Source organism: Plecotus auritus (assembly GCF_963455305.1).
Source record: "Plecotus auritus genome assembly, chromosome: 8".
Classification (NCBI taxonomy): domain Eukaryota; kingdom Metazoa; phylum Chordata; class Mammalia; order Chiroptera; family Vespertilionidae; genus Plecotus; species Plecotus auritus.
Window position 1 is genome coordinate 95650965 of NC_137782.1, and position 26730 is coordinate 95677694.

Sequence of the window (26730 nt, forward strand, 5' to 3'; positions counted from 1 at the left end):
ACATGGGCGCTCCATCACCCCATGGCTCCATCACCCCATGGCGCCAACCATGTCAGCAGGAATCTCTCCTTAAGGCCTGCTCTGCAAGTGGCTGGGAAGAGCCCAGGATGGTTCTCAAAGCCCAGCAGTCCTGCTGTGGGACAACAAGTGTCAGTCCCAAGTTCCTAGCAAGTCCTGGCACTCGGCCTCCTGGGCCCAGCTGAGTCCCACCGCTACCCGGAGCCTGTCACTGTGGCAGTGACAGTGCTGCTCCGATTCGGTCAGGCTGGGCCCTGTGTCTGTACACCGGGCAGGGGGCGTGGGCCGGGGCGGGGGAGAGGGGCATTAGTCAGGATGAGCTGGGCTCCTGCTGCTGTGACCCCCGGGACATCCGTTCCTCTCCGTGCTGTGCGTTGATCACAGGCAGCAAAAGGACTCTGCTTATCACACCAGCTTGGCAGGTGCTCCTCCCTACCACCCCACCCCCACATGCCTGCAGGGCCACAGGCAGGAAGCAGGAGCGCGAGAACAGGAACGTGGCTCGTGAGGATCTGTCAACACTAATAGTCTGCGATGAGCTGGTCCGCTGGTCCCCAAATATTTAGTTCCTACCCCTTCCCAAGGAAGACAACCCCCAAGCCCCAGCCAGTCACTGCCTACGGCTTATCGTCCGGGATCTGTATAGCGACTCGTCTTTACATCTTGTTTGCATGTGGCTCTCGTGGTCAGAGACTTTGACCCCCTTGCAAGCCCTCAAATTTCCGATTCTCCTTCCCGAGGCGCCGGGTTATCTGCACGGCATCTCCCACATCGCTTGGCTCTGTTCCTGAGGAAAGGGCGTGGTACATTGCCTTGTCTTGGACGCGGGATCAGAATGCTTCCTATGCCCAGCACTTCCATCTGGTCCCATCGGGAAGGGGTGAGGACACTGTGGTGGTGGCCGAGCACCAGCCGGTTCTGAGCCCCAGGGCCAGTGCCTCCACTGGCCGGGCCATCTGCAAGGCGCAGCGCTTGGGGTGGAAGGCAAGGACAGTGGAGCAGCATGATGGCACGCACGGACTCAGTGTGGGGGTGAGGATGTAGGAATAAGTCTCCCCCAAATGGTCCAGCCATATTCCGTCTTTGTGTCTTTCAGCGAGACCTAGTTTCAACCTACAGCGGGGTCATCTATAGGAATGGACATTTGGAAGTCAGTGACAGCCGCAAATTGGCAGTTTCGAATGGTCTGGTCTGAGACAACACGTCGGGTTAAACCTTGAGGAAATCAGCACCTGGCACAGCTCTGTGTTCAAAAGGAAGCCACGGTCTTTTAGCCGCAGTCTGTCCCGTGCCATGAGCAGCTGTTCGTGAAGCCACCGTGGCTGGCCTGTGTGGCCTCCTGTCCTCAACAGAGAGCCTGGTGACAGGGACCCCCCGCTCGAGAGCGCCACTCCCTACCCAGATGAGCGCCCATTAGATCTCATGAAAATTTAATGTGTTGAGTGTGTCGTTCATGAGGTTTTTTTAATAGATGACTGTTTAGCCCTTGGGAATGCCAAAGGAATACATTAATGATGGGCCCCCAGGGGCTGGGGCAACAGGTGGCACACTGGGGCGAAAGTCACTTTTCCTTATTTGTAGCTTATCTTTACAGGGATTTTCTCCCTTTACTTCTCTTCCTGAGGTGACCGCAAGGACGCCAGGTTCTGTGGGGCTTTAGCTGGATTCTGTGCTCTTAGCCTGAAGGACACACCCTCCCCCCTGGGAAATGGTTGAATCAAATGAGTACTCCCAACTCAGCCTTGGTTTGGGGAGATCCAAACGGACTTTGGGGGACTTTGTGGCTGGCTTCTCCCCCAGTGTCATCATGGGTGTGACTGGTGTGAACATGAGCAAGTCACACATGCGAGCTGACTTCAACAAGGTGGGCACTGAGCATCTGCGAACACTAATGGTCTGCGATGAGCTGGTTGGTCACAGTTGAGATCCCCTGAGAGCCCCAGGGAAGGTGACCTGACCACGGGGGGCCTGAGAGAAGGTGACCTGGTCATGGGAGGGCCCTAGAGGAGGTGACCTAGTCATGGGGGGGCCTAGAGGAGGTGACCCAGTCACGGGGGGTGGGCCCTAAGAGAAGGTGACCTGGTCACGGGGGGGAGGGGCCCTAGAGAAGGTGACCTGGTCACGGGGTGGGGGGGGAAGGGCCCTAGAGAAGGTGACCTGGTCACAGGGTAGGGGGGGCCTAGAGAAGGTGACCTGGTCACGGGGGGGGCCCTAGAGAAGGTGACCTGGTCACAGGGGGGCCCTAAGAGAAGGTGACCTGGTCACGGGGGGCCTGAGAGAAGGTGACCTGGTCACAGGGGGCCTGTGAGAAGGTGACCTGGTCATGGGAGGGCCCTAGAGTAGATGACCTGGTCATGGGGGGGCCTGAGAGCCCTGGAGGATGTGGTCTGACCGTGCTCCTGCCTGGTGTGAGGTGGAGCCCGCTGCGTCCCCTGTGCGGAGGCCCCGGCTGTTTCTGAGTGTCTGTGAGACCGCAACCCTGAGAAAGTGGCCGGGCTGTGTTTCTCCAAATCCCCGTAGCCTCCAGGTCTCCCCAGCAGCACCGACACGGGCAGAGGGATGGTCTGTGCTGGCGGCCTTCTTCAGGGAGAAGGGGCACCACCCCAACCCCTCCCGCGGCACATGCTGAAGGGCAGCACAGTCTCCATAGGAGGCCAGCATCGGGACACACATTTCCTTGGGGGAGCCCCGCACCAAGGGGTCCTCATCACACCTGCCGGCTCCTGGAGGCCCAGGCGGCTCACACAGACGGAGGCCATGTCCTCTGTCTCTTCATTGCATCCTCTTTGCTCACTGGGCTGGGCACCGTGGTGTGTCCTGCGGTGCTGTCTCTGGCTGAACCCTCCAGGACACCCAGCAGACGCATCCACTCACACGGGCTGTGTCCCAGTCGGGCTCCCCGCGCAGCCCCAGCCCTCCCACCTGAGCCCTTCCGCAGGAGCCTGAGCTGCACACGCTTCCCTGCGTCTCCGTTGATATCAGGACACGGGCTCTGCGAATATCCTTGCTGTGTATTTCTTTCCAGGTCTTTGACTGGGATTGTGGCTCTCCAAGAACCTTAAGAATCTGCCCTGGGCCACCCCTCCTGGCAGCATCTCACTCAGACCTTACAGGTTCCACCAGGAACCCCTGGTGGTTTTCCATTCGTCTTTGTGTTTTGATGTCGGAAGGGAAAACCCATTCTGTTGAAAATCAAAGACTTGATCAAAGCGCTTGCTTTTTGTGATTCCCTTGAAAACTGCAACTTTGCCCAGGGCCTGCATCATGTCTTCACTCATCCGCAGATATTCACTGAGAGGCTGACTGTGGCCAGAGACGGCAATGCGGGAAGCCAGCCGGTGACCCAGGATGCTGACGAGGGGGCGGCAGCTGTGCTGGCTAAACAGCGCCGTGGCCAGACACCGCAGGGAGCTTCCATGAGCCTGCAGGTGCTCAGTCCTGACGATGGCCATTCCCAGGCGATGCTAACGCCATCCCGTTTCATAGATGTCAGGAAGCCGAGGCGCGGGGAGGTACAGGGGATTTCAGCAGTGAGTGGGGACTTGCGTTCTCAGCCAGTCCATTCTGGCCCATGGAACCCTCTGGGCAGTGCCACCCCAGGCTGCGCAGAACCAGCCCACAGCCCGCTCCGTCAGGAGGTCCTGGCTGAGTACTAAGTTTGTGTGGAATTCTGCCCTGATTGATGGAGTCCTTCTAGCAACAAGTGCAGGGACCCGGCCGTGCCATGGCTCTGTGTGGGATCAGTGCCAGCCCAGCTCATGAGGGCTCCGGTGCCCCACATCCTCGCCCACTCTCATGATTGTCCCAAACATCTCTGACACACCCGGTCACACTGCTCTGAGCAGTTGCATGTTGAGTCACAAAACTGGTGCCCACAAGAGCACCCACCGTGAGGCTCCGAGCAGCGCCCCTCCTGCTCCCCGCAGTGCTCTGGACGTAACTTCATTACTTAATGGGCCAGGAGGGATGATGGCTGAGGCCAGACCCAAGCGGTCCCCACGGTCTCACTTCTAACAATGCATTTAAACCACCACAGGGATTGCCTCGTGGGCTGGGAACTGTGACCAAGAACCTTCTGACATTTTATGCTTATAACGGGAGTTGGAGAGTAATGACATTTAAAGAGGCATCTCAATGGGGAAGGCTGGGGTCATTTGGGGGCCACAGCCTCTGAAGCAGGTGTACAAGGTGTGTGCTTTGTCATGCTCTGTGCTGGGCACCCGTGGGTGGGTGAGCAGTGGACCTGTAAACCCTCCTTCGCCTGGTGAGAGGCTCCTGTCCACGGGGAGCCTTTCTGGACTTTACTCGTCTCTTTACCACGCAGCGCCTAAGGAGAGGCAGGCGAGACGAATAGGCAGTGAAGCTCTTTGGAGAGAGGTGTGAATGAGTCCCTTCCCAGGGGATTTGCCCTGCTCATTCTTGTTACCTGAGCTTGAGTCACCTCTTGTAGGAAATGTGTCCAGCTCCCATTACGTGCTCTCTCCTGGTCCCCAAACACTTACCTGGCTGCCACGATATACCTGTGCATTCGATTCATTGATTGATATCTGAGAGCCCAGGTGGGCCGTGAGCCCAGGTGGGCCGTGAGCTCAGTGAGGTCAAGCACCGCGTCTAGTTTTGCTCATCAGCACCACTCCAGCACCCAGCACTGAGTAGATGTCTGTGTTAGTTTGGGGGTTTTGCAAGGTGACTCCAGGCCAAGGGTTAGAGGGAAAGTGCTCCCAGGAGACACTAGTGACAGACAGGGGAAGCCACACAGGGAAGGGGCCGGGGCCAAGGCGAGGGGGTGCAGAGGGCAGCTGCTCCTCAGAGTTGGCCCCACCCAGAGGCCAGGGGGCTGGGTGTGGCTTGCGTGATGTCGGTCATTGGCTCAGGCCAGCTTCTGTGCCTGCTACGGGTCAGTGCAGGGCCGTGTTCTGCTCGCCCCCCGAGACACTCCTGGAGGAGCAGACTGCCACCTCATTCAAAATCTGCACAATTTCTGATGTGCTCCGACACAGGGCAGTGTTAAAGCATCAGCTACAGTCCATTGGTGGTCACGGGAGCACATTTACAAGTCCCACAGCTAGAATGCTGTGAAATACGTCATCTTTACCAAATTTATAATTTAAGGCTAGTTCAAAGTTTACACACTGAGTGAACCTTTGTTTTCCTGGCTCGTTCAAATCTGCGTGAGTCACAGTTCTGGTGTGTGTTCTCTCATCGTGCAGTGTCCAGACCAGCCTCCCCTGGACTCCAGGCGCCCAGCTCTGCAGAGGGCAGGCTGGCGTGAAGGGAGACGCCAGGCTGGCTGCTGCAGAGGGAGCTGCCACAACAGCGGGAGCTTTGGGATGTTCTGAGCTGACAGGCTTCAGTGGCAGGGCAGGTTCCCAGGCTGGCCTGTTACCGTGTGACTTCCCAGAAAGTGTGCACTGAGGACTTGTGGCTTGTTGGGTTGTATCCATCTCACTCTTCACTTCCATAAAAATCACCAGCGGAGCCAGAGCCCGGCCAGGGCCCACGGTGAGGCAGGAGGCCATGATGATGACGGAAGCACAGACACCTGCAGGCTTTGGAGCCCAACACCCTCCGCTCTGTGGTGGGAGCTCTTCAGCAGCCGCCGCAAATCAACTGCTTGGTGCCAGAACGAGCAGAGCCAGGCAGAGTGTAGGGTAGCAGAGAATCACCCAGTTCAGGAAGGAGCCAGTGTAGTAAGTCCCAGACACCTGCCTTGTTCCGGTGGGATCATCCGTCCCTGATGTGCCTGGACCAGCTCCCCATGCTTAGGGGCTGGGAACATGAGCAGCGCCTTTCCTTCAGGTTCTCAAATGCTGGCTGACACCTTGCGGGGCCTCCCTGGATTCTGTTTCAGAGCCTGGGCAGCGAGCTACACAGGATGCATGTGGTCTCTGTTTTCATGATCAGTTAGCTAAGAGGGACATTAAAATAATGAACACACACATCAACAGCTAATTATCAGAAAAACCAAGGTGGCGGCATAGGTAAACACCTAATGTGCTGCCTCGTACAACCACTTTAAAACTACAACTAAAAGACAAAACGGACATCATCCAGAACCACAGGAAGGCTGGATGAGTGGAAATTCTACAACTAGAAGAAAAAGCACAATGAGACTCAGAGGAGGTGCGGAAGTAAAGTGCAGAGGTACAGAGGCGCGTGAGGAAAGGGCTGGCAACTGAGGACACAGTTGTCTTTTTCAATCTGGAGGGAGACACAAGCTCCTGACTGCTCTGAACTCCAATTCCAGGCGAGACTCTGGGGACCCAGACTCATACTGGGGAGAAACTGCACTGTCTGGCATTGGGCAGAACTCGAGGGCGGTTTTCTCTCAGAGGTGCTTACAGTGAATACCGAGGGACACTGAAACCTGGGGGCCTCTTAAGGCAGGGCTGAGGATCAGCCATAGCTGTTTGCTCCACCCTGTTGATTCCCTGAGACCCTGCCCCACCCAAGCTGTGCACAGAGGCTTTTGCATATGAATGGCCTGGCCCTTTGCAATCTAAAATTACCTAACAAACTGTAGCTGAGTCAGAGAGACTCTGAACATCAAAAGAAGGCCCAAGGCCCCACAGCAGCTTGCATTGCTTCACAGCTGGGCCTCATCTGGGCACCTCCAAAACCCAAACAAAGAAGAGGAATCTACAGATCTCTCCATAGCTCCTGCTGGGTGGCCTCAGGCTGAGGCTAAATTTGCACCTCCTTGGAGACCCAAAAGCCAGTGTACCCAGTGGTCAGAGTGGGACCATCCAGATTACAACTCTTCAGATCCATAAGGGACACACTCAGGGGATAGACTCAGTGAGCACCAAAGCCCCACTGAAGCAAGTCTTGCCCCATAAGGGTGTCTCCAGCACAGAAGTTCTCCCATCGCAGACACAGCTGATCCTCACAGCCAACTGGCCTGGAGGTCAATTCCTCCCAGTGATACCAACAACAATCAAGGCTTAACTACAACAAGACTGTGCACACAGCCCACAAAGGGGTGCACTAAGAGTGTCCACCTCAGGTAACTGGGGAGGCTGAGACACTGGGCCCTATAGGACACCTAGCACACAAAGCCACTCTATCAACACAGGGAAGCAGCCAAAATGTGGAGACAAAGAAACAGGTCACAAATGAAAGAAATGGAGGAAAGCAAACTACTGGATATAGAGTTCAAAACCACAGTTATAAGGTTTTTCAAGAATCATCTAGAAACCACCGATAAATTTAGTGAGACCCTCGAGGATATGAAAAAGGACCACCTAGAAATTAAGCTTACACTGACTGAAATAAAGAATAATATACAGAGATCCAACAGCAGACTAGAGGAACGCAAGAATCAAGTCAAAGATTTGAAATACGAAGAAGCAAAAAACATCCAACCAGAACAGCAAAAAGAAAAAAGAATCCAAAAATATGAAGATAGTGTAAGGAGCCTCTGGGAGAACTTCAAGTATACCAACATCCAAATTATGGGGGTGCCAGAAGAAGAGAGAGAGCAAGATACTGAAAACCTATTTGAAGAAATAATGACTGAAAACTTCCCCCACCTGGTGAAAGAAATAGACTTACAAGTCCAGGAAGTGCAGAGAACCCCAAACAAAAGGAATCCAAAGAGGACCACACCAAGACACATCATAATTAAAATGCCAAGAGCAAAAGATAAAGAGAGAATATTAAAAGCAGCAAGAGAAAAACAGTTAGTTACCTACAAGGGAGCACCCATACGACTATCAGCTGATTTCTCAACAGAAACTATGCAGGCCAGAAGAGAGTGGCAAGAAATATTCAAAGTGATGAATAGCAAGAACCTACAACCAAGATTACTGTACCCAGCAAAGCTATCATTCAGAATTGAAGGTCAGATAAAGAGCTTCACAGATAAGAAAAAGCTAAAGGAGTTCATCACCACCAAACCAGTATTATATGAAATGCTGAAAGATATTCTTTAAGAAGAGGAAGAAGAAAAAGGTAAAGATAAAAATTATGGACAACAAATACATATCTATCAATAAGTGAATCTAAAAATCAAGTGAATAAAAAATCTAATGAACAGAATAAACTGGTGAATATAATAGAATCAGGGGCATAGAAAGGGAGTGGACTGACAATTCTCGGGGGGAAAGGGGTGTGGGGGTGCGGGAAGATATTGGACAAAAATCGTACACCTATGGATGAGGACAGTGGAGGGGTAAAGGCAGAGGGTGGGGGTGGGAACCGGGTGGAGGGGAACTATGGGGGGAAAAAAGAGGAACAACTGTAATAATCTGAACAATAAAGATTTATTTTATAAAACAGCTAATTATAAATTGCACTGAAGACTACGGCGGAAAAAATAGCAGCAAACCTAACAGATGGGTATGGAGGATGAGACCACAGGGGATGAATAGGAGTTCGTCGAGGAAAAGTGTTGCCTCCAGAGGGACTGGCATGGGAGGCAGCCCTGTGGTGTGAGAAACTTGATGAGTTGGAGCAGACAAGAAAGAGCTACACCTGGAGCATAGGGGGGAGGGCATGGTGTGAGATAAGCTTAGAAAGCAGAGGTCAGGAGGTTGGGGGGTCACAGTTGGGTTTAGTGTTTCATCCTGAACGTCACTGTGACATTAAGCGTGGAAGTGGTGTCAGACGCTGTTTTCCTAGTGAGGCAGGAATCCAGGCGTGGGGAAACCAAGGAGGCAGGCGGCTACAGAGTTGCTGGGGGAGACTGAGGCTGGCCTGGGCCCCCAGGTTAATGTGGGGGGCAGGGAAAGGGATCAGGATCAGAAACTATTCCTTCTCTCCCTCTCCCTTCTTGGAGCACCCACTGGAACTGTTTCCCTGAAGACATTGCCAAAGGGACCACTGAAGGCAGAAGTTGGCAAATGAGGGCCCGTACACCAAATCCGCCTGCCGTTGGTTTCTGTAAAAACAGTTGCATTTAAGTGTAGCCCTGCCTCGTAACTGGCACGCCATCGACAGCTGCATTCACCCTGCAGCATCTGAGTGGGGGCGTTGCAACAACGTGGGGCCCATGGAGTCTGAGATATTTACTCTCTGGCCCTTCCCAGAAAACACATGCCTATTTCTGACCTCAGCTAACCGAGTGTAGAACATGTTTCAAAATACAAATCGTTTGGCTCAGAATCTTCCCAGCATTTAAAATGTGTTTAATTCCTCTAAAAAATGCTAGGGTATGCATATTTCTAAAAAAGTAACACTTGTCTGTCCTTAAGCTTTGACTAATGTGCTGAAGAACCTCATCTCACACCTGAGCTTTAGAAAGCCAGGGTTGGGCCCTGGGCAGTGTGGCTCCGTTGGTTGGAGCGTCATCCCATGAACCAAAAGGTCACCTGCTCAGGGCACATGCACGGAGTGCAGGAGGCAGCCAATCAGTGTTTCTCTCTCACATCGATGCTTCTCCCTCTCTCTTCCCTTTTCCCTTCCCCTCTCTCTCAAATCAATAAAAACATATTTTTAAAAATTAAAAAAAAAGGAAGTCAGGGTTGGGACTCGGGCGTTGAAGAAGTCAGACAATATTATTTGTCTAAACTGACACTGCTCTGCTAATCTGCTCCCTGAAACATTTTTTCTCTTCTGTCAAACACGGTCTTTAGGAGGATGTCTGTCAAAGCAGTTTTTAAGTCTTTGCAGAGTCTTGGGCATCTCCCAAAAACATTTGTGTGTTTGTGTGTGTGTGTTTGTTAATCCTCACCCGAGGATATTTTTCCATTGATTTTTAGGGAGAGTGGAAGAGAGAGGGAAAGACAGAAAGAAACTTCGATGTGAGAGAAACACAATTGGTTGCCTCCTTCACGGGCCCAACCAGGGTCCTGGCTGGTGAGGAACCTGCAACCAAGGTACGTGCCCTTGACTGGAATTGAATCTGGGACCCTTTGGTCTGCAGGCCTACGCTCTAGCCACTGAGCCAAATCAGCTAGGGCCCAAAAGCATTTGTATAAGAATTTGTGTGTGTACAAATACCTGGCGTCCTACTAGGCCCCGTAGCAACAAAGGGCTGGGATGATGCAATGACGAGGCAGCTTTCCCAGGTGTCCCCCCAGCTTCCCGGAGCCGACCTCTTCATGTGTAACTCCTGGTTTGAAGCTCTGTGCGCTGTGTCTCAGAACCGCTTTATTTATGGAGCTAAGCTGATTTTCACTTGGAGAACTGGCCATATGTCTGGCAGGCACCCGGGCCCGTTGGCAGAATCACGGGGTTGATACTAAGCAGATGGGCCTTCTAGTGAGATGCGCTGTTTTTTCCACCAGACATGTGAGGGTAAAGAAGGCACTTTAATCACTTTAATAACGTCTTGATTTTTCCACTGGTTTCCCAGGCACAAAGGGTGCCCAGTTATCTGGTCCCAATTTCAGCATCCTTGCTGGGGGCGGGGGGTGGGGGAACTGCTCAGACAGCTGGAAGAAGCTTAGAGACTTGGGAAAATTTGAGGCCCAACCTCTGCTACGATCTTAGAGAATCCTGTTATCTTTGGAACAGAGATATCAGGGAGGATCTTGTATATTCCAAAACTAGGTCGTCATTAACACTACTCAGCAGGAGTGCGTTCCTCAGGTCTATTGCGCCAGCTGTGTTTGACAGCTTTCGTGTAGGTATTGCTATCTGGGCATCAAGGTGTGAATAGGGTTGCCTGGCCCATCTGTTTAGGAAAAGCTGGCTCAATGGATGAATAGGAGTGCTTACTTCAGGACTTGTCAGAGCCTTTCCTCTGATACTATGTGGTGGGACTCTTCAGGGAAGGCTTTGAGTGTAGACAGTGTTTTCCACCCACAAAGCATCTCCCATGTTAGGGTTCCATGGAACACACTTTGGGAAACGCTGGTGCCATGCCCAGATGGTGAACATTAGATCAGTGAGCCTGGATGCCCGTTCCAGACCCGCCAATTAAGAGCTGTGTGGCTCCGCCCTCAGTCTCCACTTCCTGACTGTGAAATGGAGCTGAAAAGGTCATCCCTGCCCCCTAGGATTGTCTGCTTGAACTCACAGAAGAATTCTGCAGCCACCCCTGGGACATTTAAAAATCTCATCTCCTATGTTCAGGCAGGATCCGACTCACCATACTCCAGGGCCTTGCTTCCTCCTCTGTGTTTCTTAGCACCTCCACTAATGAGCAAGGGAAAGGGATGCCATCCATGTTGAGGGCGGCTTAGGTGGCTGCCGGGAGAGGTGACCTGGCGGTTGCTTAGGAATTGCAATTATTCTGCATTGAGGGGCACAGAGGTGAGCTCAGGTGGTTGTTGTTAACCACGGACCTGCATTTCAATTTTGTTTCAGTTTTCATATCTCAGGATGAGTCTCTCTCATTCATTCATTCCTTCATTCACTCACTCACTCCTTCATTTCTCCACTCCATGTGCCAGGCACTGTGCTGGGTGCCAGAGGAGGAGGGCGAGGTGCTGTCCGGGTCCTGGTCCTCAGCACCAGGATGGTAGCTGTGCTTCTGACATGGGCCATTATTGACCTTGGGTTCTGATGGGTGTGCTCTCAGCCCAGGACAGCCGGCAGAGGCCCTGGGAACGCAGCTCCCCTCCCCCAGAAGTTGTCCCCTTTGAATGAATTAGCCCTTCTTGCAGCCTCCACCTGCCCTGCCTGCCCCACCCGCCCTGCCCAGTTCAGTTCTGCCATGCTGAGAAGCGACAGTGCTCCTTCCTGGACGTGCTCACGTGGAGCCCTAGTTCTGTTCATATTGATCAGTGCTCCCAGAGTATCCCCTCTCCCATTGTTACTCAAGAATCTTCCGGAGGAGTGGACCAGGCCAGGCAGGAATGCTTATACATCTGGGAGACTTCAGATCTGTTTTGAAGATGTGGCTTGGGAGGTCCAGACAGACCCGTCCTGGTTGGGGAGGGATTGGAACGCCCAGCACTTGCTTTGTAGACGAGGTCAAGCTGTGTCTTGCAGCCGGGACATGTGCCACTGGTCTTTTGGACCCTAAATGCCCTGACTTTACCACAGTTGCTGCTATAATGACCTCTGCCCTCCCTGCTTCTCCTCCCTCATCCTGTGTCCCTGATGACAGTATCTGTTCCCTGTGCTCTAACCAGGGGTCAGGATAAGGGTTTTGGCCGCGTGACCAGGGAAAATGATTTCACTTCTCTTTGCCTCCATTTTTGCCTTTGAAATGTGGGCAATGAAAACAGTCATCTGTCCTCTAGGGTCTGGGTGGGAACGGGACAAGCTCATCCATGCTAGGGGCTCAGGGCACAGCTTGTCACACGCACGGGCCATGATGGTGGCAGCAAAACAAAGTTTGGTCTTCTCGGTTCTTCCATGTGCGTCCATGTCTCCCCTTGATCCCTCTCCCTGTTCTGAGGAGGAACCTGCTTTGGTGACATCTCTGGTTCCCTCCCTCCTTTCTCCACTGGTCCCCTGCCCTCACCTGCCTGTTCCTTCTCAACCAGCCTCCCTGCCTTCCATCTTGTTCCCCTGCAATCTGCCCATCGCCCCAACATTCTGTGAGGTCTTCCCGCAATGCTGATCTCACAGCAGGTTCCCCAGTGATTCCTGCACCCTCAGGGCTTCTGTCAGAGCCACACACAGCTCCTCATGGCCAGGCCGCAGCCTCGCTCCATCCCCTCCATTCTGGCAGCCAGGAGCTCCGGCCTAAGAGTTCTCAGATTCAAGTGCAGAGACCCTGCCAGCAAATTAGTACATGAAGGACAACATGGCCTCGTTATTTTTTTCATGAATCGATATGTGTTTAATTTAAAGATTCTTTTCTTACTTTGAGATTATATCCTTCCTATTTAGTTATGGATGCTAGTTTTGTGTATGTTTATTTGTGTGTGTGTGTGTGTGTGTTGGTCATTAGTCAACCCCATAGAAACTTGGCATCTCACTTTTATTCATGGAAATGTTACTCAACCTCAGGCTAGGAACATCAGCTCTCACTTCCCTGCGTTACTCCCCATTCTCCAATCACAATGTCCTGTCAGGCTTTGATGGATCTGCACCTTTTATTCAATACCTACTCAATCTGCAAGGCCCAAGTCAAATGTCCTCCCTTCTCAGAGTTTTCAGAACTGCTTCTCAAAAGTGTTTGCTCCGCAGTTGCAATCCCCATCTATTCTTCCTGCTGATTCCTTGCACAGGTTCTCCTGTAGTCAGTGAGCCACCAGAGCAGGAGTCCAGCACCACTTCCTTCTGCTTCTGGGCAGAGACGGACTCAGGGAAGACACCGAGGCCACACGCTGTTGTTCCTTATCCCGGCTTCTCATTTATAGCTTCCGTAGCGCATGTTTGTTTCAAGGGGTACCTCATTGTTCCCTTGTTCATTGTCTTCCTGCTCCCTCAATAAGCAGGTGAGCTTCCTGCCGTGTGAGACAGCACCTCGTGTTGACTGGATTCAGACTCAGCGCGGCCCTGGCACATAGTAGGCCTAGGCTGATATTGATGAGTGAGGTGGTGAGAGAATAATAAAAACACTCAGAAATCATGTTCCGACATTGTCTAATACAGATGATGCCTGTCTCCCGAGAGGCCAGACATGCAGCACATGGTATTGGTGCCTGACCTCTCTCCTTCCACTGTGCTTTAAGGCCAGGTGTCCCAGGGATGTGGAAAGAGGAGACAGGGTTGGGTCAGTGGTCAGGAGGCAAGAAAGCAGAAATGCCTGGCATGACTAAGGCGTGGACTTTGGACTCAGATGGACAGGGCCAGGTCCTGGCTCCCGCACTAGCATCCCAGGTTCACAGGTTGAGCAGGGATGTTTATTGGAGCACTTCATGGGTGCTGGGCATCGGTGAAGATGCCAGGGACAAGTGATGGGCAAGACAGCCACAGTGCCTGTGCTCATGGAAAAATAACAATAAGCCCTACACCCAGGATGATATCGAGTGGCCAGGGCTGGGATGGAAGGGAATCCTATCTAATAAAGAGGGAATATGCTAATGGACCATCACTCCGTCACAAAGATGGCTGCACCCACAGCTGAGGCCAAGTTCCCATAAGGAGCCTTAACGAGCAATCAGCAGGGACCTGAGGCTACACCCTCCCCTGCCCCTGTGGGGCTTGACAGGAGACCTCAGGCCGCGCCCCCTGCCCTGGCATCAGGCTGGGGGACCTCAGGCCACGCCCCCTGCCCCAGTGCCAGGCCAGGGGACCTGAGGCTGCGGCCCCCTGCCTGGCTGGGCTTGACAGGGGACCTCAGGCCGTGCCCCCCACCCAACAGGGCTTGACAGGGGACCTCAAGGTGCACCCCCAGTGCTGAGTCGGGGGAACTCAGGCTGTGCCCCCGACCAGGTGGGGCTTGACAGGAGACTTCAGGCCACGCCCCCCACCCCAGCACTGGGCCAGGGGACCTGAGGCTGCGCCCCCCTGCCTGGCTGGGCTTGGTAGGGGACCTCAGGCCATGCCCCCCACGCAGTGGGGCTTGACAGGGGACCTCAGGCCACGCCCCCCACCCAGCAGGGCTTGACAGGGGACCTCAAGGTGTACCCCCAGTGCTGGGTCAGGGGAACTCAGGCCGCGCCCCCTGCCCAGCGGGGCTTGACGGGGGACCTGAGGCTGCGCCCCACTGCTGGTGGGGTTTGATGGGGGACCTGAGGCTGTGCCCCCCCACACCTGGAATGGCTTGATGGGAAACCTCAGGCCATGACCCTCACCCAGAGGGTCTTGACAGGGGACCTCAAGGCACGCCCCCCACCCTGGTCTGGGCTGGGGGGACCTAAGGCCACGCCCCCCGTCCTGGCGCCGGGCCAGGGGACCTGAGGCTATGCCCCCTGTCCGGCAGGACTTGACAAGGGTGGGACTGGCCAAGTCTGGATCTAGCCCAATGGGGGAGGGGGGCCGGCCGGGTCTGGGTCTCACGTGATTTTGAGGTGCATGTGGGTGGGCGGGAACTTGACTCTGGGTCCTGTGGTGCGCCCCAAACTCTGACAGGAGGAAGGTTTTCATATACATTTTACTAATTTTCTTTCATCTCTGACACTTCTATTATAGAGAAAGGGCAAGTAGCAATATTAAATTATTTCCTCTAATTAATCCCCTTTTAATGTGCATGAATTTCGTGCACTGGGCCACTAGTATTATGAATAAGGGAGTTGGCCCTGCGCTGGGCTTGAAGATGAGCTGTAAGCTCAGTGAGTGAGGCTGTGGCATTGGTGTTCCTCGCTGCCTGTTCTAGAACGTGCCTGACTTGCAGGTTTATGGGATCCACCGATGAGGAGGTGGGTGGTGTTGGGTACTGGGGACGAGCTCCAGCTGCCCTGAGCCTGATAGGAGACTGGGAGGGAGTGGTGCCTGTGCCTTCAGCTCGGTGTGTAATGTCAGCAGGCGCCCGCCACTGCCCCCATCCTTCACCTGGGCACCCAGGGCCCCGCCTGCCCTGCGGCTGTGTGTTGTACCTCCTCAAACCACTGTGGAAACACTTTCGTTAATTAATGGCTAATGTATCATAGGCAGCAGAGGTGCCGGGACTTAGCACCTGAGCTATTTAGAGGGCAGAGGGCCTGCTAATGCATCTTCCCCGTGGATTCTCCCAGGGTGGGAAGGGCACGGCATTCCTTGGCAACTCCAGAGACACTCAGAGATTCAGAGGCTGAGACAGAGGGAAGCGGCAGCATGCCCAGCCCACCTTTCTCTATGGGCATACATGTAGGGGTGTATGCACACCCATCCAGGTATGGACATGCTCACCCACATACATAAATGCCCACCATGCAGGTCCACACATTCCCACACACCCATCTCCTACATAACCACACACCCACCCATATTCATACCCACCCTCAAGCGTGCAGAGCCCACTCCATGCCCAGAAGGACCCAGGCCCACCTCTGCTCACTGGGACCCCGATGCCCACCGTTGTTGACACACTCATGCCCTCTCTGCTCTCAGGTGTTTATACGGAATTCCTTCACTGAGCGGCACAGCCTGGCTCCTGAACTTTCTATTCTTGGGTTGCAAGTCACAGTGTTCAGGAGCCCTCACCCACCTGGCCCTGGCCTGAGCCACCTGGGGAGGTGGGGAGCAGGTATGTCCTCCTTCAGGCCCCTGGGCTTGGGGTTCTGTGCTCCCTGATGAGAGCAGGCCCTGAGGGGTCCTCCAGACTAAGCATGCTGCATGTCCAGCACATGAACGAATTAGACCTTTGGAGCTAAAGGTCCCCAGGGCCCTCACAGCTGCATTCTTCCTCCAAGCACTTGACCTCACCCTTTCTGCATCTGGTGACCTGGCCCAGGGTCTCAGCAATGCAGGTAGCAAGTGGGGTGGGATTTGTGGTCCGATCTGTGGTCTGTCCTTCGTGCTGCTCCTTTCTGCTTTGCCCACGAGAAAGCTCAGAGCTGCATGCGTGCCCTCCTCTGGTGCCCATGTGAGGTCTCTACCCCTGGCCGCTGCAGCCCTGTCCAAATCCCCCTTCTCCGGATTTCCTCCATGTTCATTTTACCTTGTTAGGTGTGTGTTTCTCATACCTGTCACCCATCCTTGGTGGAACCAGGCGAGGTGGTATAAAGAAAGGGGTGATAATGCTCCATCATTCCCAGCTCATCTCTGGGGTCTTGTCTTTATCTTCAAATGAGCCCCTGCCTTGGGGAGACCTGGCCAGGTCTTTGCAGATTATGCTCACAATGCCTTCAGACAGCCAGCGCTCCCGGAACAGGTGGCACTGGCCATTCTGTTCCATCTGGCGCCTATGGGCGCAGGAAGGAACGGCGAGGATATCAGGGAATAAACTGCCTCCAGGAAAGGAGGACCAGCTGCATCCTACACACCTCATGTGGAGCTGGGGCAAGGATGGCGGAGGGATCCTGCCCGGCACCCTTGGGTCCCCCTGGCTCTATCATCCCTCTCCTGCATGTCCCAGGCTCCTACTGGTTGCAGGGCCTCGGGATTACAGTGGAAAACAAGTCGAGAATGTCATTCCCTTTGTGCCTTGCTGGTTGCTGAGCCTGGAGGGAGAGGTTCTGAAATAAGACGCCCAAGTTTGTCCTGGATAAAATGCCTCCCACCTGGCCAGGGTTGTTCTATGAACCAGCTGTGGCCACAGCCCGCGCACACACAACTCATGCTCAATTAACAGAAAAAGAGGGGGGGGGGCACACACCCGTTAGCCTGGACCCCGTTGGCCTGGCTCGTCCAGACTGGTGTCCCATTGTCGACTCCCAGATACATTGACACGGTCACCCTAGAATCAGCTTAGAGACCGAAGAGGCGTCTCTGGGGTCAGGCTGCTCGAGGTCACACCTCACCTCAGTATTGCTCACTCTGTGACAGTTGACACAATGGCTCCCTGCTCTGAGCCTCAGCGTGCTTGTGTGTGAAGTGGATGAATAACAGTGTCCACCCTACAGATTCACTGTGGGAGTAAAATAATACATGTCCCATGAGGCATTGCGCAGGGCCCGACAGTGACGGTTCCATCCCGGGTCCCTGCCCCTCTGGCTGCAGGTGGCCTCGTTTCAGCCAAGTGACACGGGAGGTTAAATCTGAGAGCCTGCAGGGACCTCAGGTCCTTGCCACTGCCCCATCCCAGGAGGGGTTAGGTGCAACTTGGCATTGCTTTCTCAGTTCTACCACAGCAACGCCTGAACTTGGGCTCGGCTCTGCCCATCGGTGGGGTGCGTGAACGGACAGGCAGCACTGTGCCTTCAGAGGTCCACCTTTCAGCATTGCCTTAGTCGTGTTTTGTTTTCCATTCTATCTTTAAAAAAAAATACACCTCTCATATGGCCTGTGGGGAGCCCACGCCATCCTCTCTCCCAGTCCCTTCCGACCCCCTCCCCTCAGACTGTCCCTGAGACACAGCAGGTGTCTGCTCACACCGTCTGCTTTATCTTCCCACGTGTGTGCATGGTTCACAGAAGGAAGGACGATGACCCAGCTGCACCCTGTCCACGGGCATGTGGTTGCCACCAGTCTCCTGTGTGGCAGCAATGCCGTGCGCTTCCTCAGCCCCGTCTCTCTGCTCCCTGCTGAGCATGCCAATGGCCTCGTTTTGTGAATGAGGAAGGGATCTGGTCGCTTTGCTCTGTCCACTCCTGGACTTAGTCATTCTCTGCTGTCCATGAGGAGCATGGCCAGGCCTGCCCGGGGCCACAGCAGAGCTGGCAGCTGAATGGGCAGGTTGGGGCCAGCTCGTTGCAGCTCCTTGGTGGCCGTGTGGGTCACTTCTGGAGCAGGGGCCAGGGCTGGACCTCACCTGGGACAGGAGGAAGACAGACTTCCTGAGGAAGCCAGGCTCAGCTGAGCAGCTGAAGGGCACAGAGCACAGAAGCAGTGGCAGGGCGAGCAGCACAGGTGGAGGGCGCAGCACAAGCAAAGGTCCTGGGGTAGGAGAGTTCCGCCCTGGAACTCGCTGTCTTCAGATTGCTGTGCTGCAGGCAGAGTCCGGTTAGGGCTTTCAGTGGGCTGTGGGAGGGCTGCAGGGGAGAGGCTCACAGAAGGAAAATGAAACACACGCTCTCTGAGGGCCGGCACAGGCCACCCGGGACACACCCGGCTCTGCAGAATCGCAGTGGCTCCTCAGGGAGTCATGTGGGATTAGTGACCCCTGAGCCCCCTCGGTGTTGTCTTACAGATGAGATGGACCCCATGCCCCCAGTGCGCTCAGAATATCTGGTCTCAGGGATTCGCACGCCCCCTGCCAGGAGGAACAGCAGGCTGGCCACCCTGGGCAGGATCTTCAAACCCTGGAAATGGAGGAAAAAGAAAAATGAAAAACTGAAGCAGACCACGTCCGGTGAGCCCCGGGAATGTGGTGGGTGTCATTGTTGCTGTGCTTTTAGTGGCCAATGTTGTCTCCCCAGCCCCACATGGAGCGGGCTGCCCATGGCCTCTGACAGCCAGGAGCTGCTCAGCCTCCCCTGGTCGCTCCCTCCAGGGGGCCTTCCAGGCCCATCCACCTGCTGAGACAGGTCAGCACCATGACCCACTTACCACCCAGACCCTAGGGGCACACACGTCACCCGGGACCTCGTGAAAAACGCAGGGCCAGGCTGCACCGAGACCCTGGCTTGTCACAAGCTCTCCTGGCTGACCCCCCTGCCCCGAGGAACAAGCACCCGGCTCTCCTTCACGGCAACCCACTTTGACAATGCCGGGCCCGGGGTCCCCAAGAGCCCCCTGAAGATTTGGAGGGCAGCCCTCAGCTCTGCACTCTTCCTGAAGAGGCTCCCTGCGGGGGTACTGTGTCCCCATGCCCTCCTCTTAGAGGACCCGCAGGTCCCCCACCCACCTCCGGCTGCTCCTCTCACATCAGGGAGTTGTGCCGCTGCCCCGCAGGCACACTGGGAACTGTGACGGTTAGACAACCGATAGGGGGCGCGTGTGGCAGCAGCAAACAGGCCATAACAGCAAATAGCAACAGCACGTTACTAATGCAGTCTTTGGCAGCACCTGCGGCCAGTGCTGTTGCTGCGACCTACCCGTCTTAGGGAAGGACAGGCTCAGAGGGAGGTTGCACTCGCGGGGCCAGGTGCCCGGAGTCGGGGGCTGGGAGTAGCCCGGCAGCCCTGTTCAGTCCAGCCCTGGACCACAGCGTATCCTTGGTGAAGGGAAGGTCGGCCTTGAGAAGCAAACCCACGGGAGACAGCATCTCACCCACAGGCCCTCGCTGGCGCCTCTCAGCTCTGCTGGGAGCCATTCGTAAGCAGCTGCTCGTGTGCAATCGGCTCCGGCCATGGGGACTTGCCCTGGCGAGTGCTTGGCTCAGGCCGTGGCCGCTGCGGTTTTGGGGTCCCCATTTCCTTCCCGGGGCTCAGAGGCTGCCAGGGACAAAGCCAGTAGGGGACCACTCATAGTAGTAGTTGGCCCTCCTCTCACCTTTTTACACTTTTTACATAATTATTATTATTAGTTTTGTTAGTTCTCACCCAAGGATATTTTTTTCCATTGATTTTTAGAAAGACTAGAAGGGAGAGAGGGAGGGAGAAAGGGAGAGACAGAGGCAGAAAGAAAAGCATTGATGTGAGAGAGACATATCGATTGGCTGCCTCCCACATGTGCCCTGACCAGGACCTGGGATCGAACCTGCAGCCCCGGTATGTGCCCTTGATCAGGAGTTGAACCTAGACCCTTTGGTGTGTGGGGGTGATGCTCTAACCACTGAGCAACCAGCAAGGGCTACATAATAATGTTTATTTATTTTCTTTATTAAGGTATGACATATGTATCCTTATCCCCCCACCACCTCTCTACATGATAATTTTTTAACCACCCACGAAGTTGATTGACTAATTCTTCTTGTCCAGAATGAAAGCAACAGACACTGTTTTTCAGCAGGTACAAAGCAGCTGGTCAGCTGGGCCCTGTCCACTTAGAGCTTCCCCTGATGTCTGGCACAGACCGGGAGCCATCACGACTCTGGTGGGGCCTCACAGGGGCTGCTGGGGCGGAAGTGGGCAGGGTGGGCGTGGCTGGGGGTGGGTGGCCTGAGAAGACGCAGGTGAGGAGGTGACATTGAGCTGAGATGTAATTGGTCCCCTTGAAGAAGGCAGGGAAAAGCATTGTAGCAGTGGGAACAGCCCATACAAAGGCACTGAGTTGGGGAAGACATGTCCTTGCATCCATGGAAGGCCTAGAGAGCCAAAGCAAGTTGTCCTCTGTGACCTCAGGGGAGCCCCTGACACTCTCTGGGTTTGACAGCCGCAGCCGTGGGATTGGAGAGGTGAGCTCTGCGCTCTGAGGATTCCATGCCACGGCCCTCAGTCAGTGGGAGAAGGGCCTACGAGGTCATCGGGATGCTGTGCGTCCCTGCAAGGGCATGGAGGGGCTCCAGCTTAACCCTGCAGGAATCCCACCTTCAAGCAGGAGTTCCCCACCTTCAGGCCATTTGTCCAAGCATTTAGGAATCCCAGGAACAGGATGCATTCATTTACTTCTTCTAAGCCAGTCTTCCCCCATAGTGAGGGATGTATTTACTTCAGCATATCAATCCCTGGTTTCACAGGCATCCTTGGTTAGGATGAGATGAAGTCAAAACAAAGGTGATTTAAAGAAAAACAGTGGTTGGGGTGGGGTGAGGATCGAGCTGCACCTGGAAGATGGGTCTCAGACTTTCGGGAAGCGGAGTCTGAGCCCCTCGGTGCTGTGGGGGGCTCAGGCAGTGGGCACCCCGTCTCCTGAGATGGGGACAGCAGACCCCCACAGCTGCACCTTCGGGTCATTGGGAAGACCACGAGTCAGGGCAGGTGACACCTGCATCGGAGCTGGCCCCGAGCCACCCAGGGCTGGCCGGGTGATGAGTCCCCTGCTCTCAGACCTCACCCTCAGGCTGCTCTTCCCTTTTCTCAGGTGGATGGCACCTCCCAAAGTCTGAGTTCAGATTTTAGTTTTGTCCACACTACAGGCCCCAGGGAACGGGATGGGAACTTGGACTAAAGAAAGGAAATGATGTTCCTCTTGCCCTATCCCATCTTCTCCCTGAAGTCCCTGGGTCTGTGATTCATCCTTCAGTCAGCAACCACCCCCCCGTCCCCTGGGAGCTGCAGCCCCACCCTCAGGCCTTCTGGTTCTGGTGGGAGTTGGTCATCTGTCCTTCCCAGCCCGCTGGTCCTCAGGCAGAGGCCATGCCATGATGCTCCTCTGTGCCTGGGGCACAGTTGATGCTGAGAAAAGGCTCTATTGGTGTGAATCCACTGAGGAACCTCATTTTCACTGCTGCTCCCTGAAGGGGGCTGAGTTGGTTCTGCTCCCCAGTGACACCCCCCACACACTTGCTTAGCACCTGACACATAGTAGGTGTTCAGTCAGTAATTGTGAACAAATTAAATAACTTTGTTGTCATTACCTGTTTGTCCACCACTGCTGGACTTCAAGCTCCGACAGGTGGGCGGCTCTGGTCCCCTGCAGCTGGCGTGGGCAGTGCTTGCACACACGGGCGACCTGCAGGCCCTCTGTGGCCCAGGCTTCACAGCCGGCTCTGTCTGCGTCTTTTAAAGAGAGAGTCCGAGAATTACATAGGTTTGTACTTGGAAACTGGGTTCGACTGTAGTTGATAGTTTTCTGGACACTTAGAGGAAAGAAGGGAGAATGTGGGCGAGTTGCTGAGTGCTGTGCTCGGGCTGGAGGTGGGAAGGGCTCTCCCAAGGAGGAACTGAGAGCTTTGCTGGGGTCTGTGGAGGGGGGCCAGGTCCTCCTCCTCCCTGATCACCTGGTGGATTCTTTAGAAACATAAGCTGGGGAGTACAGGGAAGCTCTGGGGCAGCAGAGGCAGACTGTGAGCAGAGAGTGGTCAAGGAGTGTTTAACTGATAATAGGAACCACAGGAAAGTGCCCCAGGGCATTGGGCAGAGAGAAGAGGTTCCAGCTGGTTAATTAAGGAGCATTTGGTGGAGGGCAGAGTGGGCAGTGGGGGCCAGCTGAGAAAAGGGTGTCATGCCAGGCTTGCTGCTCAGGTGCGACACTTGGCAGTTTGGTCAGTGAGAAAGCTTGGGGCTCCCAAACAGGGGGCCCAGGCCTCTTACCCCACCTCCTGGGCCTCCCTGTGTGTCTTCTGGAGGCCCCACCCTGACTCACCTGGCTGTTTGTGTCTGTGCAGCGCTTGAGAAGAAGGCCGGCCGGCAGGGTCGGGAGGAGCTCATCAAGAAGGGGCTGCTTGAGATGGTGGAGCAGGGTAAGTGGGGGACAGGGTGGTGGGGGTCAGGGCAGATGGGGGGCAGGGTAAGTGGGGGACAGGGTAAGTGGAGGGGCAGGGTAAGTGGGGGAAGGGCAGGTGGGGGCAGAGTAAGTGGAGGGGCAGGGTAAGTGGGGAGCAGGGTGGGTGGGGGAGGGTAAGTGGGGAGCAGGGTGGGTGGGGGAGGATAAATTGGGAGCAGGGTGGGTGGGGGGCAGGGCAGGTGGGGGGCAGGGTAAGTGGGGGGCAGGGTAAGTGGAGGGGCAGAGTAAGTGGGGGCAGGGCAGGTGGGGGAGGATAAATTGGGAGCAGGGTGGGTGGGGGCAGGGTAGGTGGGGGGCAGGGTAAGTGGAGGGGCAGAGTAAGTGGGGGCAGGGCAGGTGGGGGAGGATAAATGGGGAGCAGGGCGGGTGGGAGCAGGGTAAGTGGAGGCAAGGCAGGTGGGGGGAGGGTAAGTGGGGAGCAGGGCAGGTGGAAGGCAGGGTAAGTGGGGGGCAGGGTAAGTGGGGGACAGGGCAGGTGGGGAGCAGGGTGGGTGGGGGGAGGGTAAGTGGAGGGCAGGGTAAGTGGGGGGCAGGGTAAGTGGGGGCAGGGTAAGTGGGCAGCGCTGAGCCCAGGGACACAGAAGTGGGCATCTCTCCTGGGCCCAGGAAGCCCTTCAGGTGGAGTGGAAATTGGAGAAGTCTGGTGTCCTCCTGTGGCTACTGGACCCAATGGGCTCCGTAGCTGCAGGAATTCCCGGAGTCCAGGCCCATGGGCTCAGCCCCCAGGCCTCTGAGAGCTGAGAGGGAGTTGGAGGCCCCTCCCCCAGGCACAGCTAAGAGCAGTCTCCTTCCCTGGGAGGCCTGAGGCTTCCCGCTGAGCAGTGCGTGGGGTTTAGCTTGTGGCTCCTCCCTGAAGTGGTAGCAGTGGCTTTGTTACTTCATATTCACATTGAATCCTTGACTCAGGTGAGTTATTTTTACTGCCACCTACCACTGCCGCTAGCATATGAACCACCCTGACGGCACGCCGGTGCTGCGCTGGGCGGCGGGCCCCCTACCCCTTTGATCCTCACAGCATCCTGGCCTGTGCGTCCTCCCCCGACATGCAGGTAAGCAATGAGGCGGCCGCCAGGGTCATGCTGCCGCAGGGCCCCGACGCCATCAGTCCCTACTCGTGGTAGAGTCTGTGTGGCCACCGGTGTTTGCATCTTTGAGAAACATGGGTCATTATGGATAGCACCGCTCATCCGTGAGATACCCGAGTTCCTAGTCTTCCTCTCTCTGATACCAAAAGGTCTGAGGCACCGGATGGGGGTCCCTGGTGTCTCTGGTCCTCTGACACCCCTGGGCTCAGTGAGAGGTTTCACAAACCTCATTCTCAGGAGCTGGGCGGACTCTCCGTCCTGACTGAAGGAGCCTGGCCTCAGTGGGGGGTTCCTATCAAAACCCCTCTCCCCCCTCATTGTCATTTCTTTAGATTCAAAGATGGAAGTGTTCTGATGATGTATGTAGGGCAAACCCACGTGGGCACATACATGGCGCCAGTACTCAGACTTTGCACGTGAAGGAAAGCCGTGCTGACTTAGACCTGCAGGCCCGGCACTGCTGAGCGAGGACTCAGGACTGTTTTCATCTGGATGGGACACAGTGAGGCAGTTTGAATGTGTTGCCAACAAACCTTACTTTGGATCTTGGAGAAGTGAAAGTAAAAACAGAGTTAAGGCCTATTTATCAGTTATTCAATGTGATCACTGCGACTGAAGACTAGATACACATGTGGATTGACTCCTGGAAGGACAGAGGGAGGGGATGAGGAAGGGAAGAACGTCTAGAGGGCAGCTTGCCGCTCCTAAACACCGAGTCTGGTGACCATTTTGTTTGATGGCTAAAAACAGAGACCCAGCGGGGCGGACGTGGCGGCAGCCAAAGTGTCGGGGTGACTGCCAGGCGGTGTTGCCGCGGAGGAGGCGCTCCTGGCCTCGTGGGTGTGTCGTGTCCCCTCCCACCCCCCTCCAGCTCCATCGGGCTGGCAAACCTTTCCCACAGAGGATCTGATAGCACAGTTTAGGCTCTGGGGCCATGGGCCCAAGGGCAACTACTGACAGCATTGAAAGGCAAAAGCCAGTAATATGTCTCAGCATGGGCATAGCTACCAGGACACCCTTATTTGTGGACTTTGAAATTTGAATTTTGTGTAACTCATGAACTACTCTATTTCTTTCTTTTTGTTTGTTTTTCATCCTCACCTGAGTGAGAAACATTGGTGTGAGAGAGCCACATTGATTGGTTACCTCCCACACGTGCCCCCTGCCCCGGGCCAGGGTCAGGGATCGAACCTGCAACCCAGATACGTGCCCTTGACTGGGAATCGAACCCACGACACTTTGGTTCACGGGTCGATGTTGTAACCACTGAGGAAACCGGCCAGGGCTACTATATTTCTTGTTATTTTTTCAACCACATGAAGGCAAGGCGTCCCCTCTTCACTCGGGCATGGAGCAGGTGTGGGCTGGGCTCGGGCCCAGGTGCAGGCAAGCACAGCCCGCTCTTCCTCTCAGGAGTGATTATGGAGCAGGAACTAGAGGGGCCTGCAACACCATCTCTTGCCTCGGGAGTTGAAACTGCATTTTTACAGCATTTCAGAGAGGGGCGCCTGCTCTGTGCAGCGGTGTGCCTGCTGCCAGGGTACAGGTGAGCCCACACCACCCTCCCAGAGCTCAGAGCCTGGGGAGAAACAGCCGAGTGTTGGTAACTCGGCCCAGGAAGGGCTGAGAGAGCCGCTTTGTGAAATGCCTGCCATGTCTGAGCCACCGCTGAGGTGAGTGCAGTGAGGGGCAGGCACGTGGCCCCTCAGAAAGTGTGAGGGCACTGGCCTGCTGGTTCTCCATGCGCACAAGGGTCACCGGGCAGCTCGGAACTGAAGTGCTGTAGGGCGGCTGCCATGCGACATAAACCGCCTGGTGCTGTCAGCCGAGGTCGAGGATCCAAGACCCAGGAGGCAGAGGTGTCTTTACCCGGAGGAGCAGGGCCCGTGGTGGGAAGAGGCTGGCGCCCAGTGAAGGAAACTGGAGAAGGTGGGTAGGTGCAGTGAGGTCAGAAACGGGAACGGGAAGGCGGTCTGAGTCCAGTAGAAAATCTTGTCTTCTCTGCCCCTTCTCTCTCCCACAGCCAGAGTCAAAACAATTCGAGTCCCCAGGCAGTGGCGGGCTGGGGGACAGGCACCTCCAAGCCTCAGTGGGAGCAGGGCAGCTGTGGGCGAGGTGATCTGCAGCGAGCCAGCCCGTCTCAGGCGCTCCCTCTGGAAGGGGCGTGGGTCAGGGAGGGAGTGGAGGCTCTCTCAGCCTTGGCGGTGCTGCCTAAGTTCTCTGTCACCTCTTCTGGCTGCAGGTGGTGACAGGGCCTGGGGACACCTCGCCCTGTTCTTTCTGTTGTCACCTGCTCAGAAAATGCCTTTTCTCACTGGGGGTGAGGTCAAGCTCAGGCCAGGCCCTGTGCATTCCTAATTCTTGCTGGTGTTGGGGTGACGGCTCCTGCTGGGTTGTAGGATTCTGTGGCATCTCCCTAGCCCAGAATGGTGGGCGGTGAGCACCGAGGCTCCCCAAAGTGGGAACCCCAAGTGGGAAGGCAGCACCCTCTCCTCTTCCTCAGGTGCAGCTATGGTGAGAGTACCCCCCTCCCCAGGAAGCAGCTATAGTTTCCTGGGTTTGGGTTAAGGCAGTTTGCCACTCTGTTGACTGAGTTTGCCGAGCACTGCCTTAGGGAAAAACACTTAAAAAACATTTTAATATTGTACTAATGTCTTTAACCTGAAGTCAAAACTTATGGGTAAGGGTAATGCCTTACAGCAGTGGTCGACAAACTCATTAGTCAACAGAGCAGCAAACCGCGGCTCGCTAGCCGCATGTGGCTCGTGAGCTGCAGTTTGCCGACCACTGGGTTAAGGGATTGCTCATTGGCCAGCACCTGCTCCTAACCAGGAGAACATTCTTGCAGCCAGGAGCCCTGCGCTGTCACCAGGACTCCACACCAGACTGGTGCCTGAGTGGCTGAGTGGGTGACAGTGATGGAGGGGCCCAGAGAAGTCCCCACAGGCTCAGGCCACAGATCCTCCCAGAGCTGTCTGGAGCCCTAAGCAGCCCGAGACCTCATACTTGAGCTTTGAAGGCCAGGGCAAAGCCTGGGAAGGAGGACCCTCTG

The 26730-nt window shown here is 55.2% G+C and overlaps 1 protein-coding gene across 7 annotated transcripts in view; it reads left to right on the top strand.

Moving 5' to 3' along the window:
* PHACTR3 (phosphatase and actin regulator 3) overlaps positions 1-26730 on the top strand; it is a 157554-nt gene that overhangs the window by 77226 nt on the left and 53598 nt on the right. For 3 of the 7 annotated variants that reach the window (XM_080684765.1, XM_080684768.1, XM_080684764.1), the window contains exons 2-3: positions 18515-18676; positions 22475-22549. In XM_080684765.1, coding sequence (XP_080540891.1) covers positions 18515-18676; positions 22475-22549 — 237 coding nt within the window. Of the gene's footprint in view, positions 1-18514; positions 18695-22474; positions 22550-26730 lie in introns of all 7 variants that reach the window. The other 4 variants (XM_080684763.1, XM_080684767.1, XM_080684762.1 and 1 more) reach the window with 2 other exon arrangements.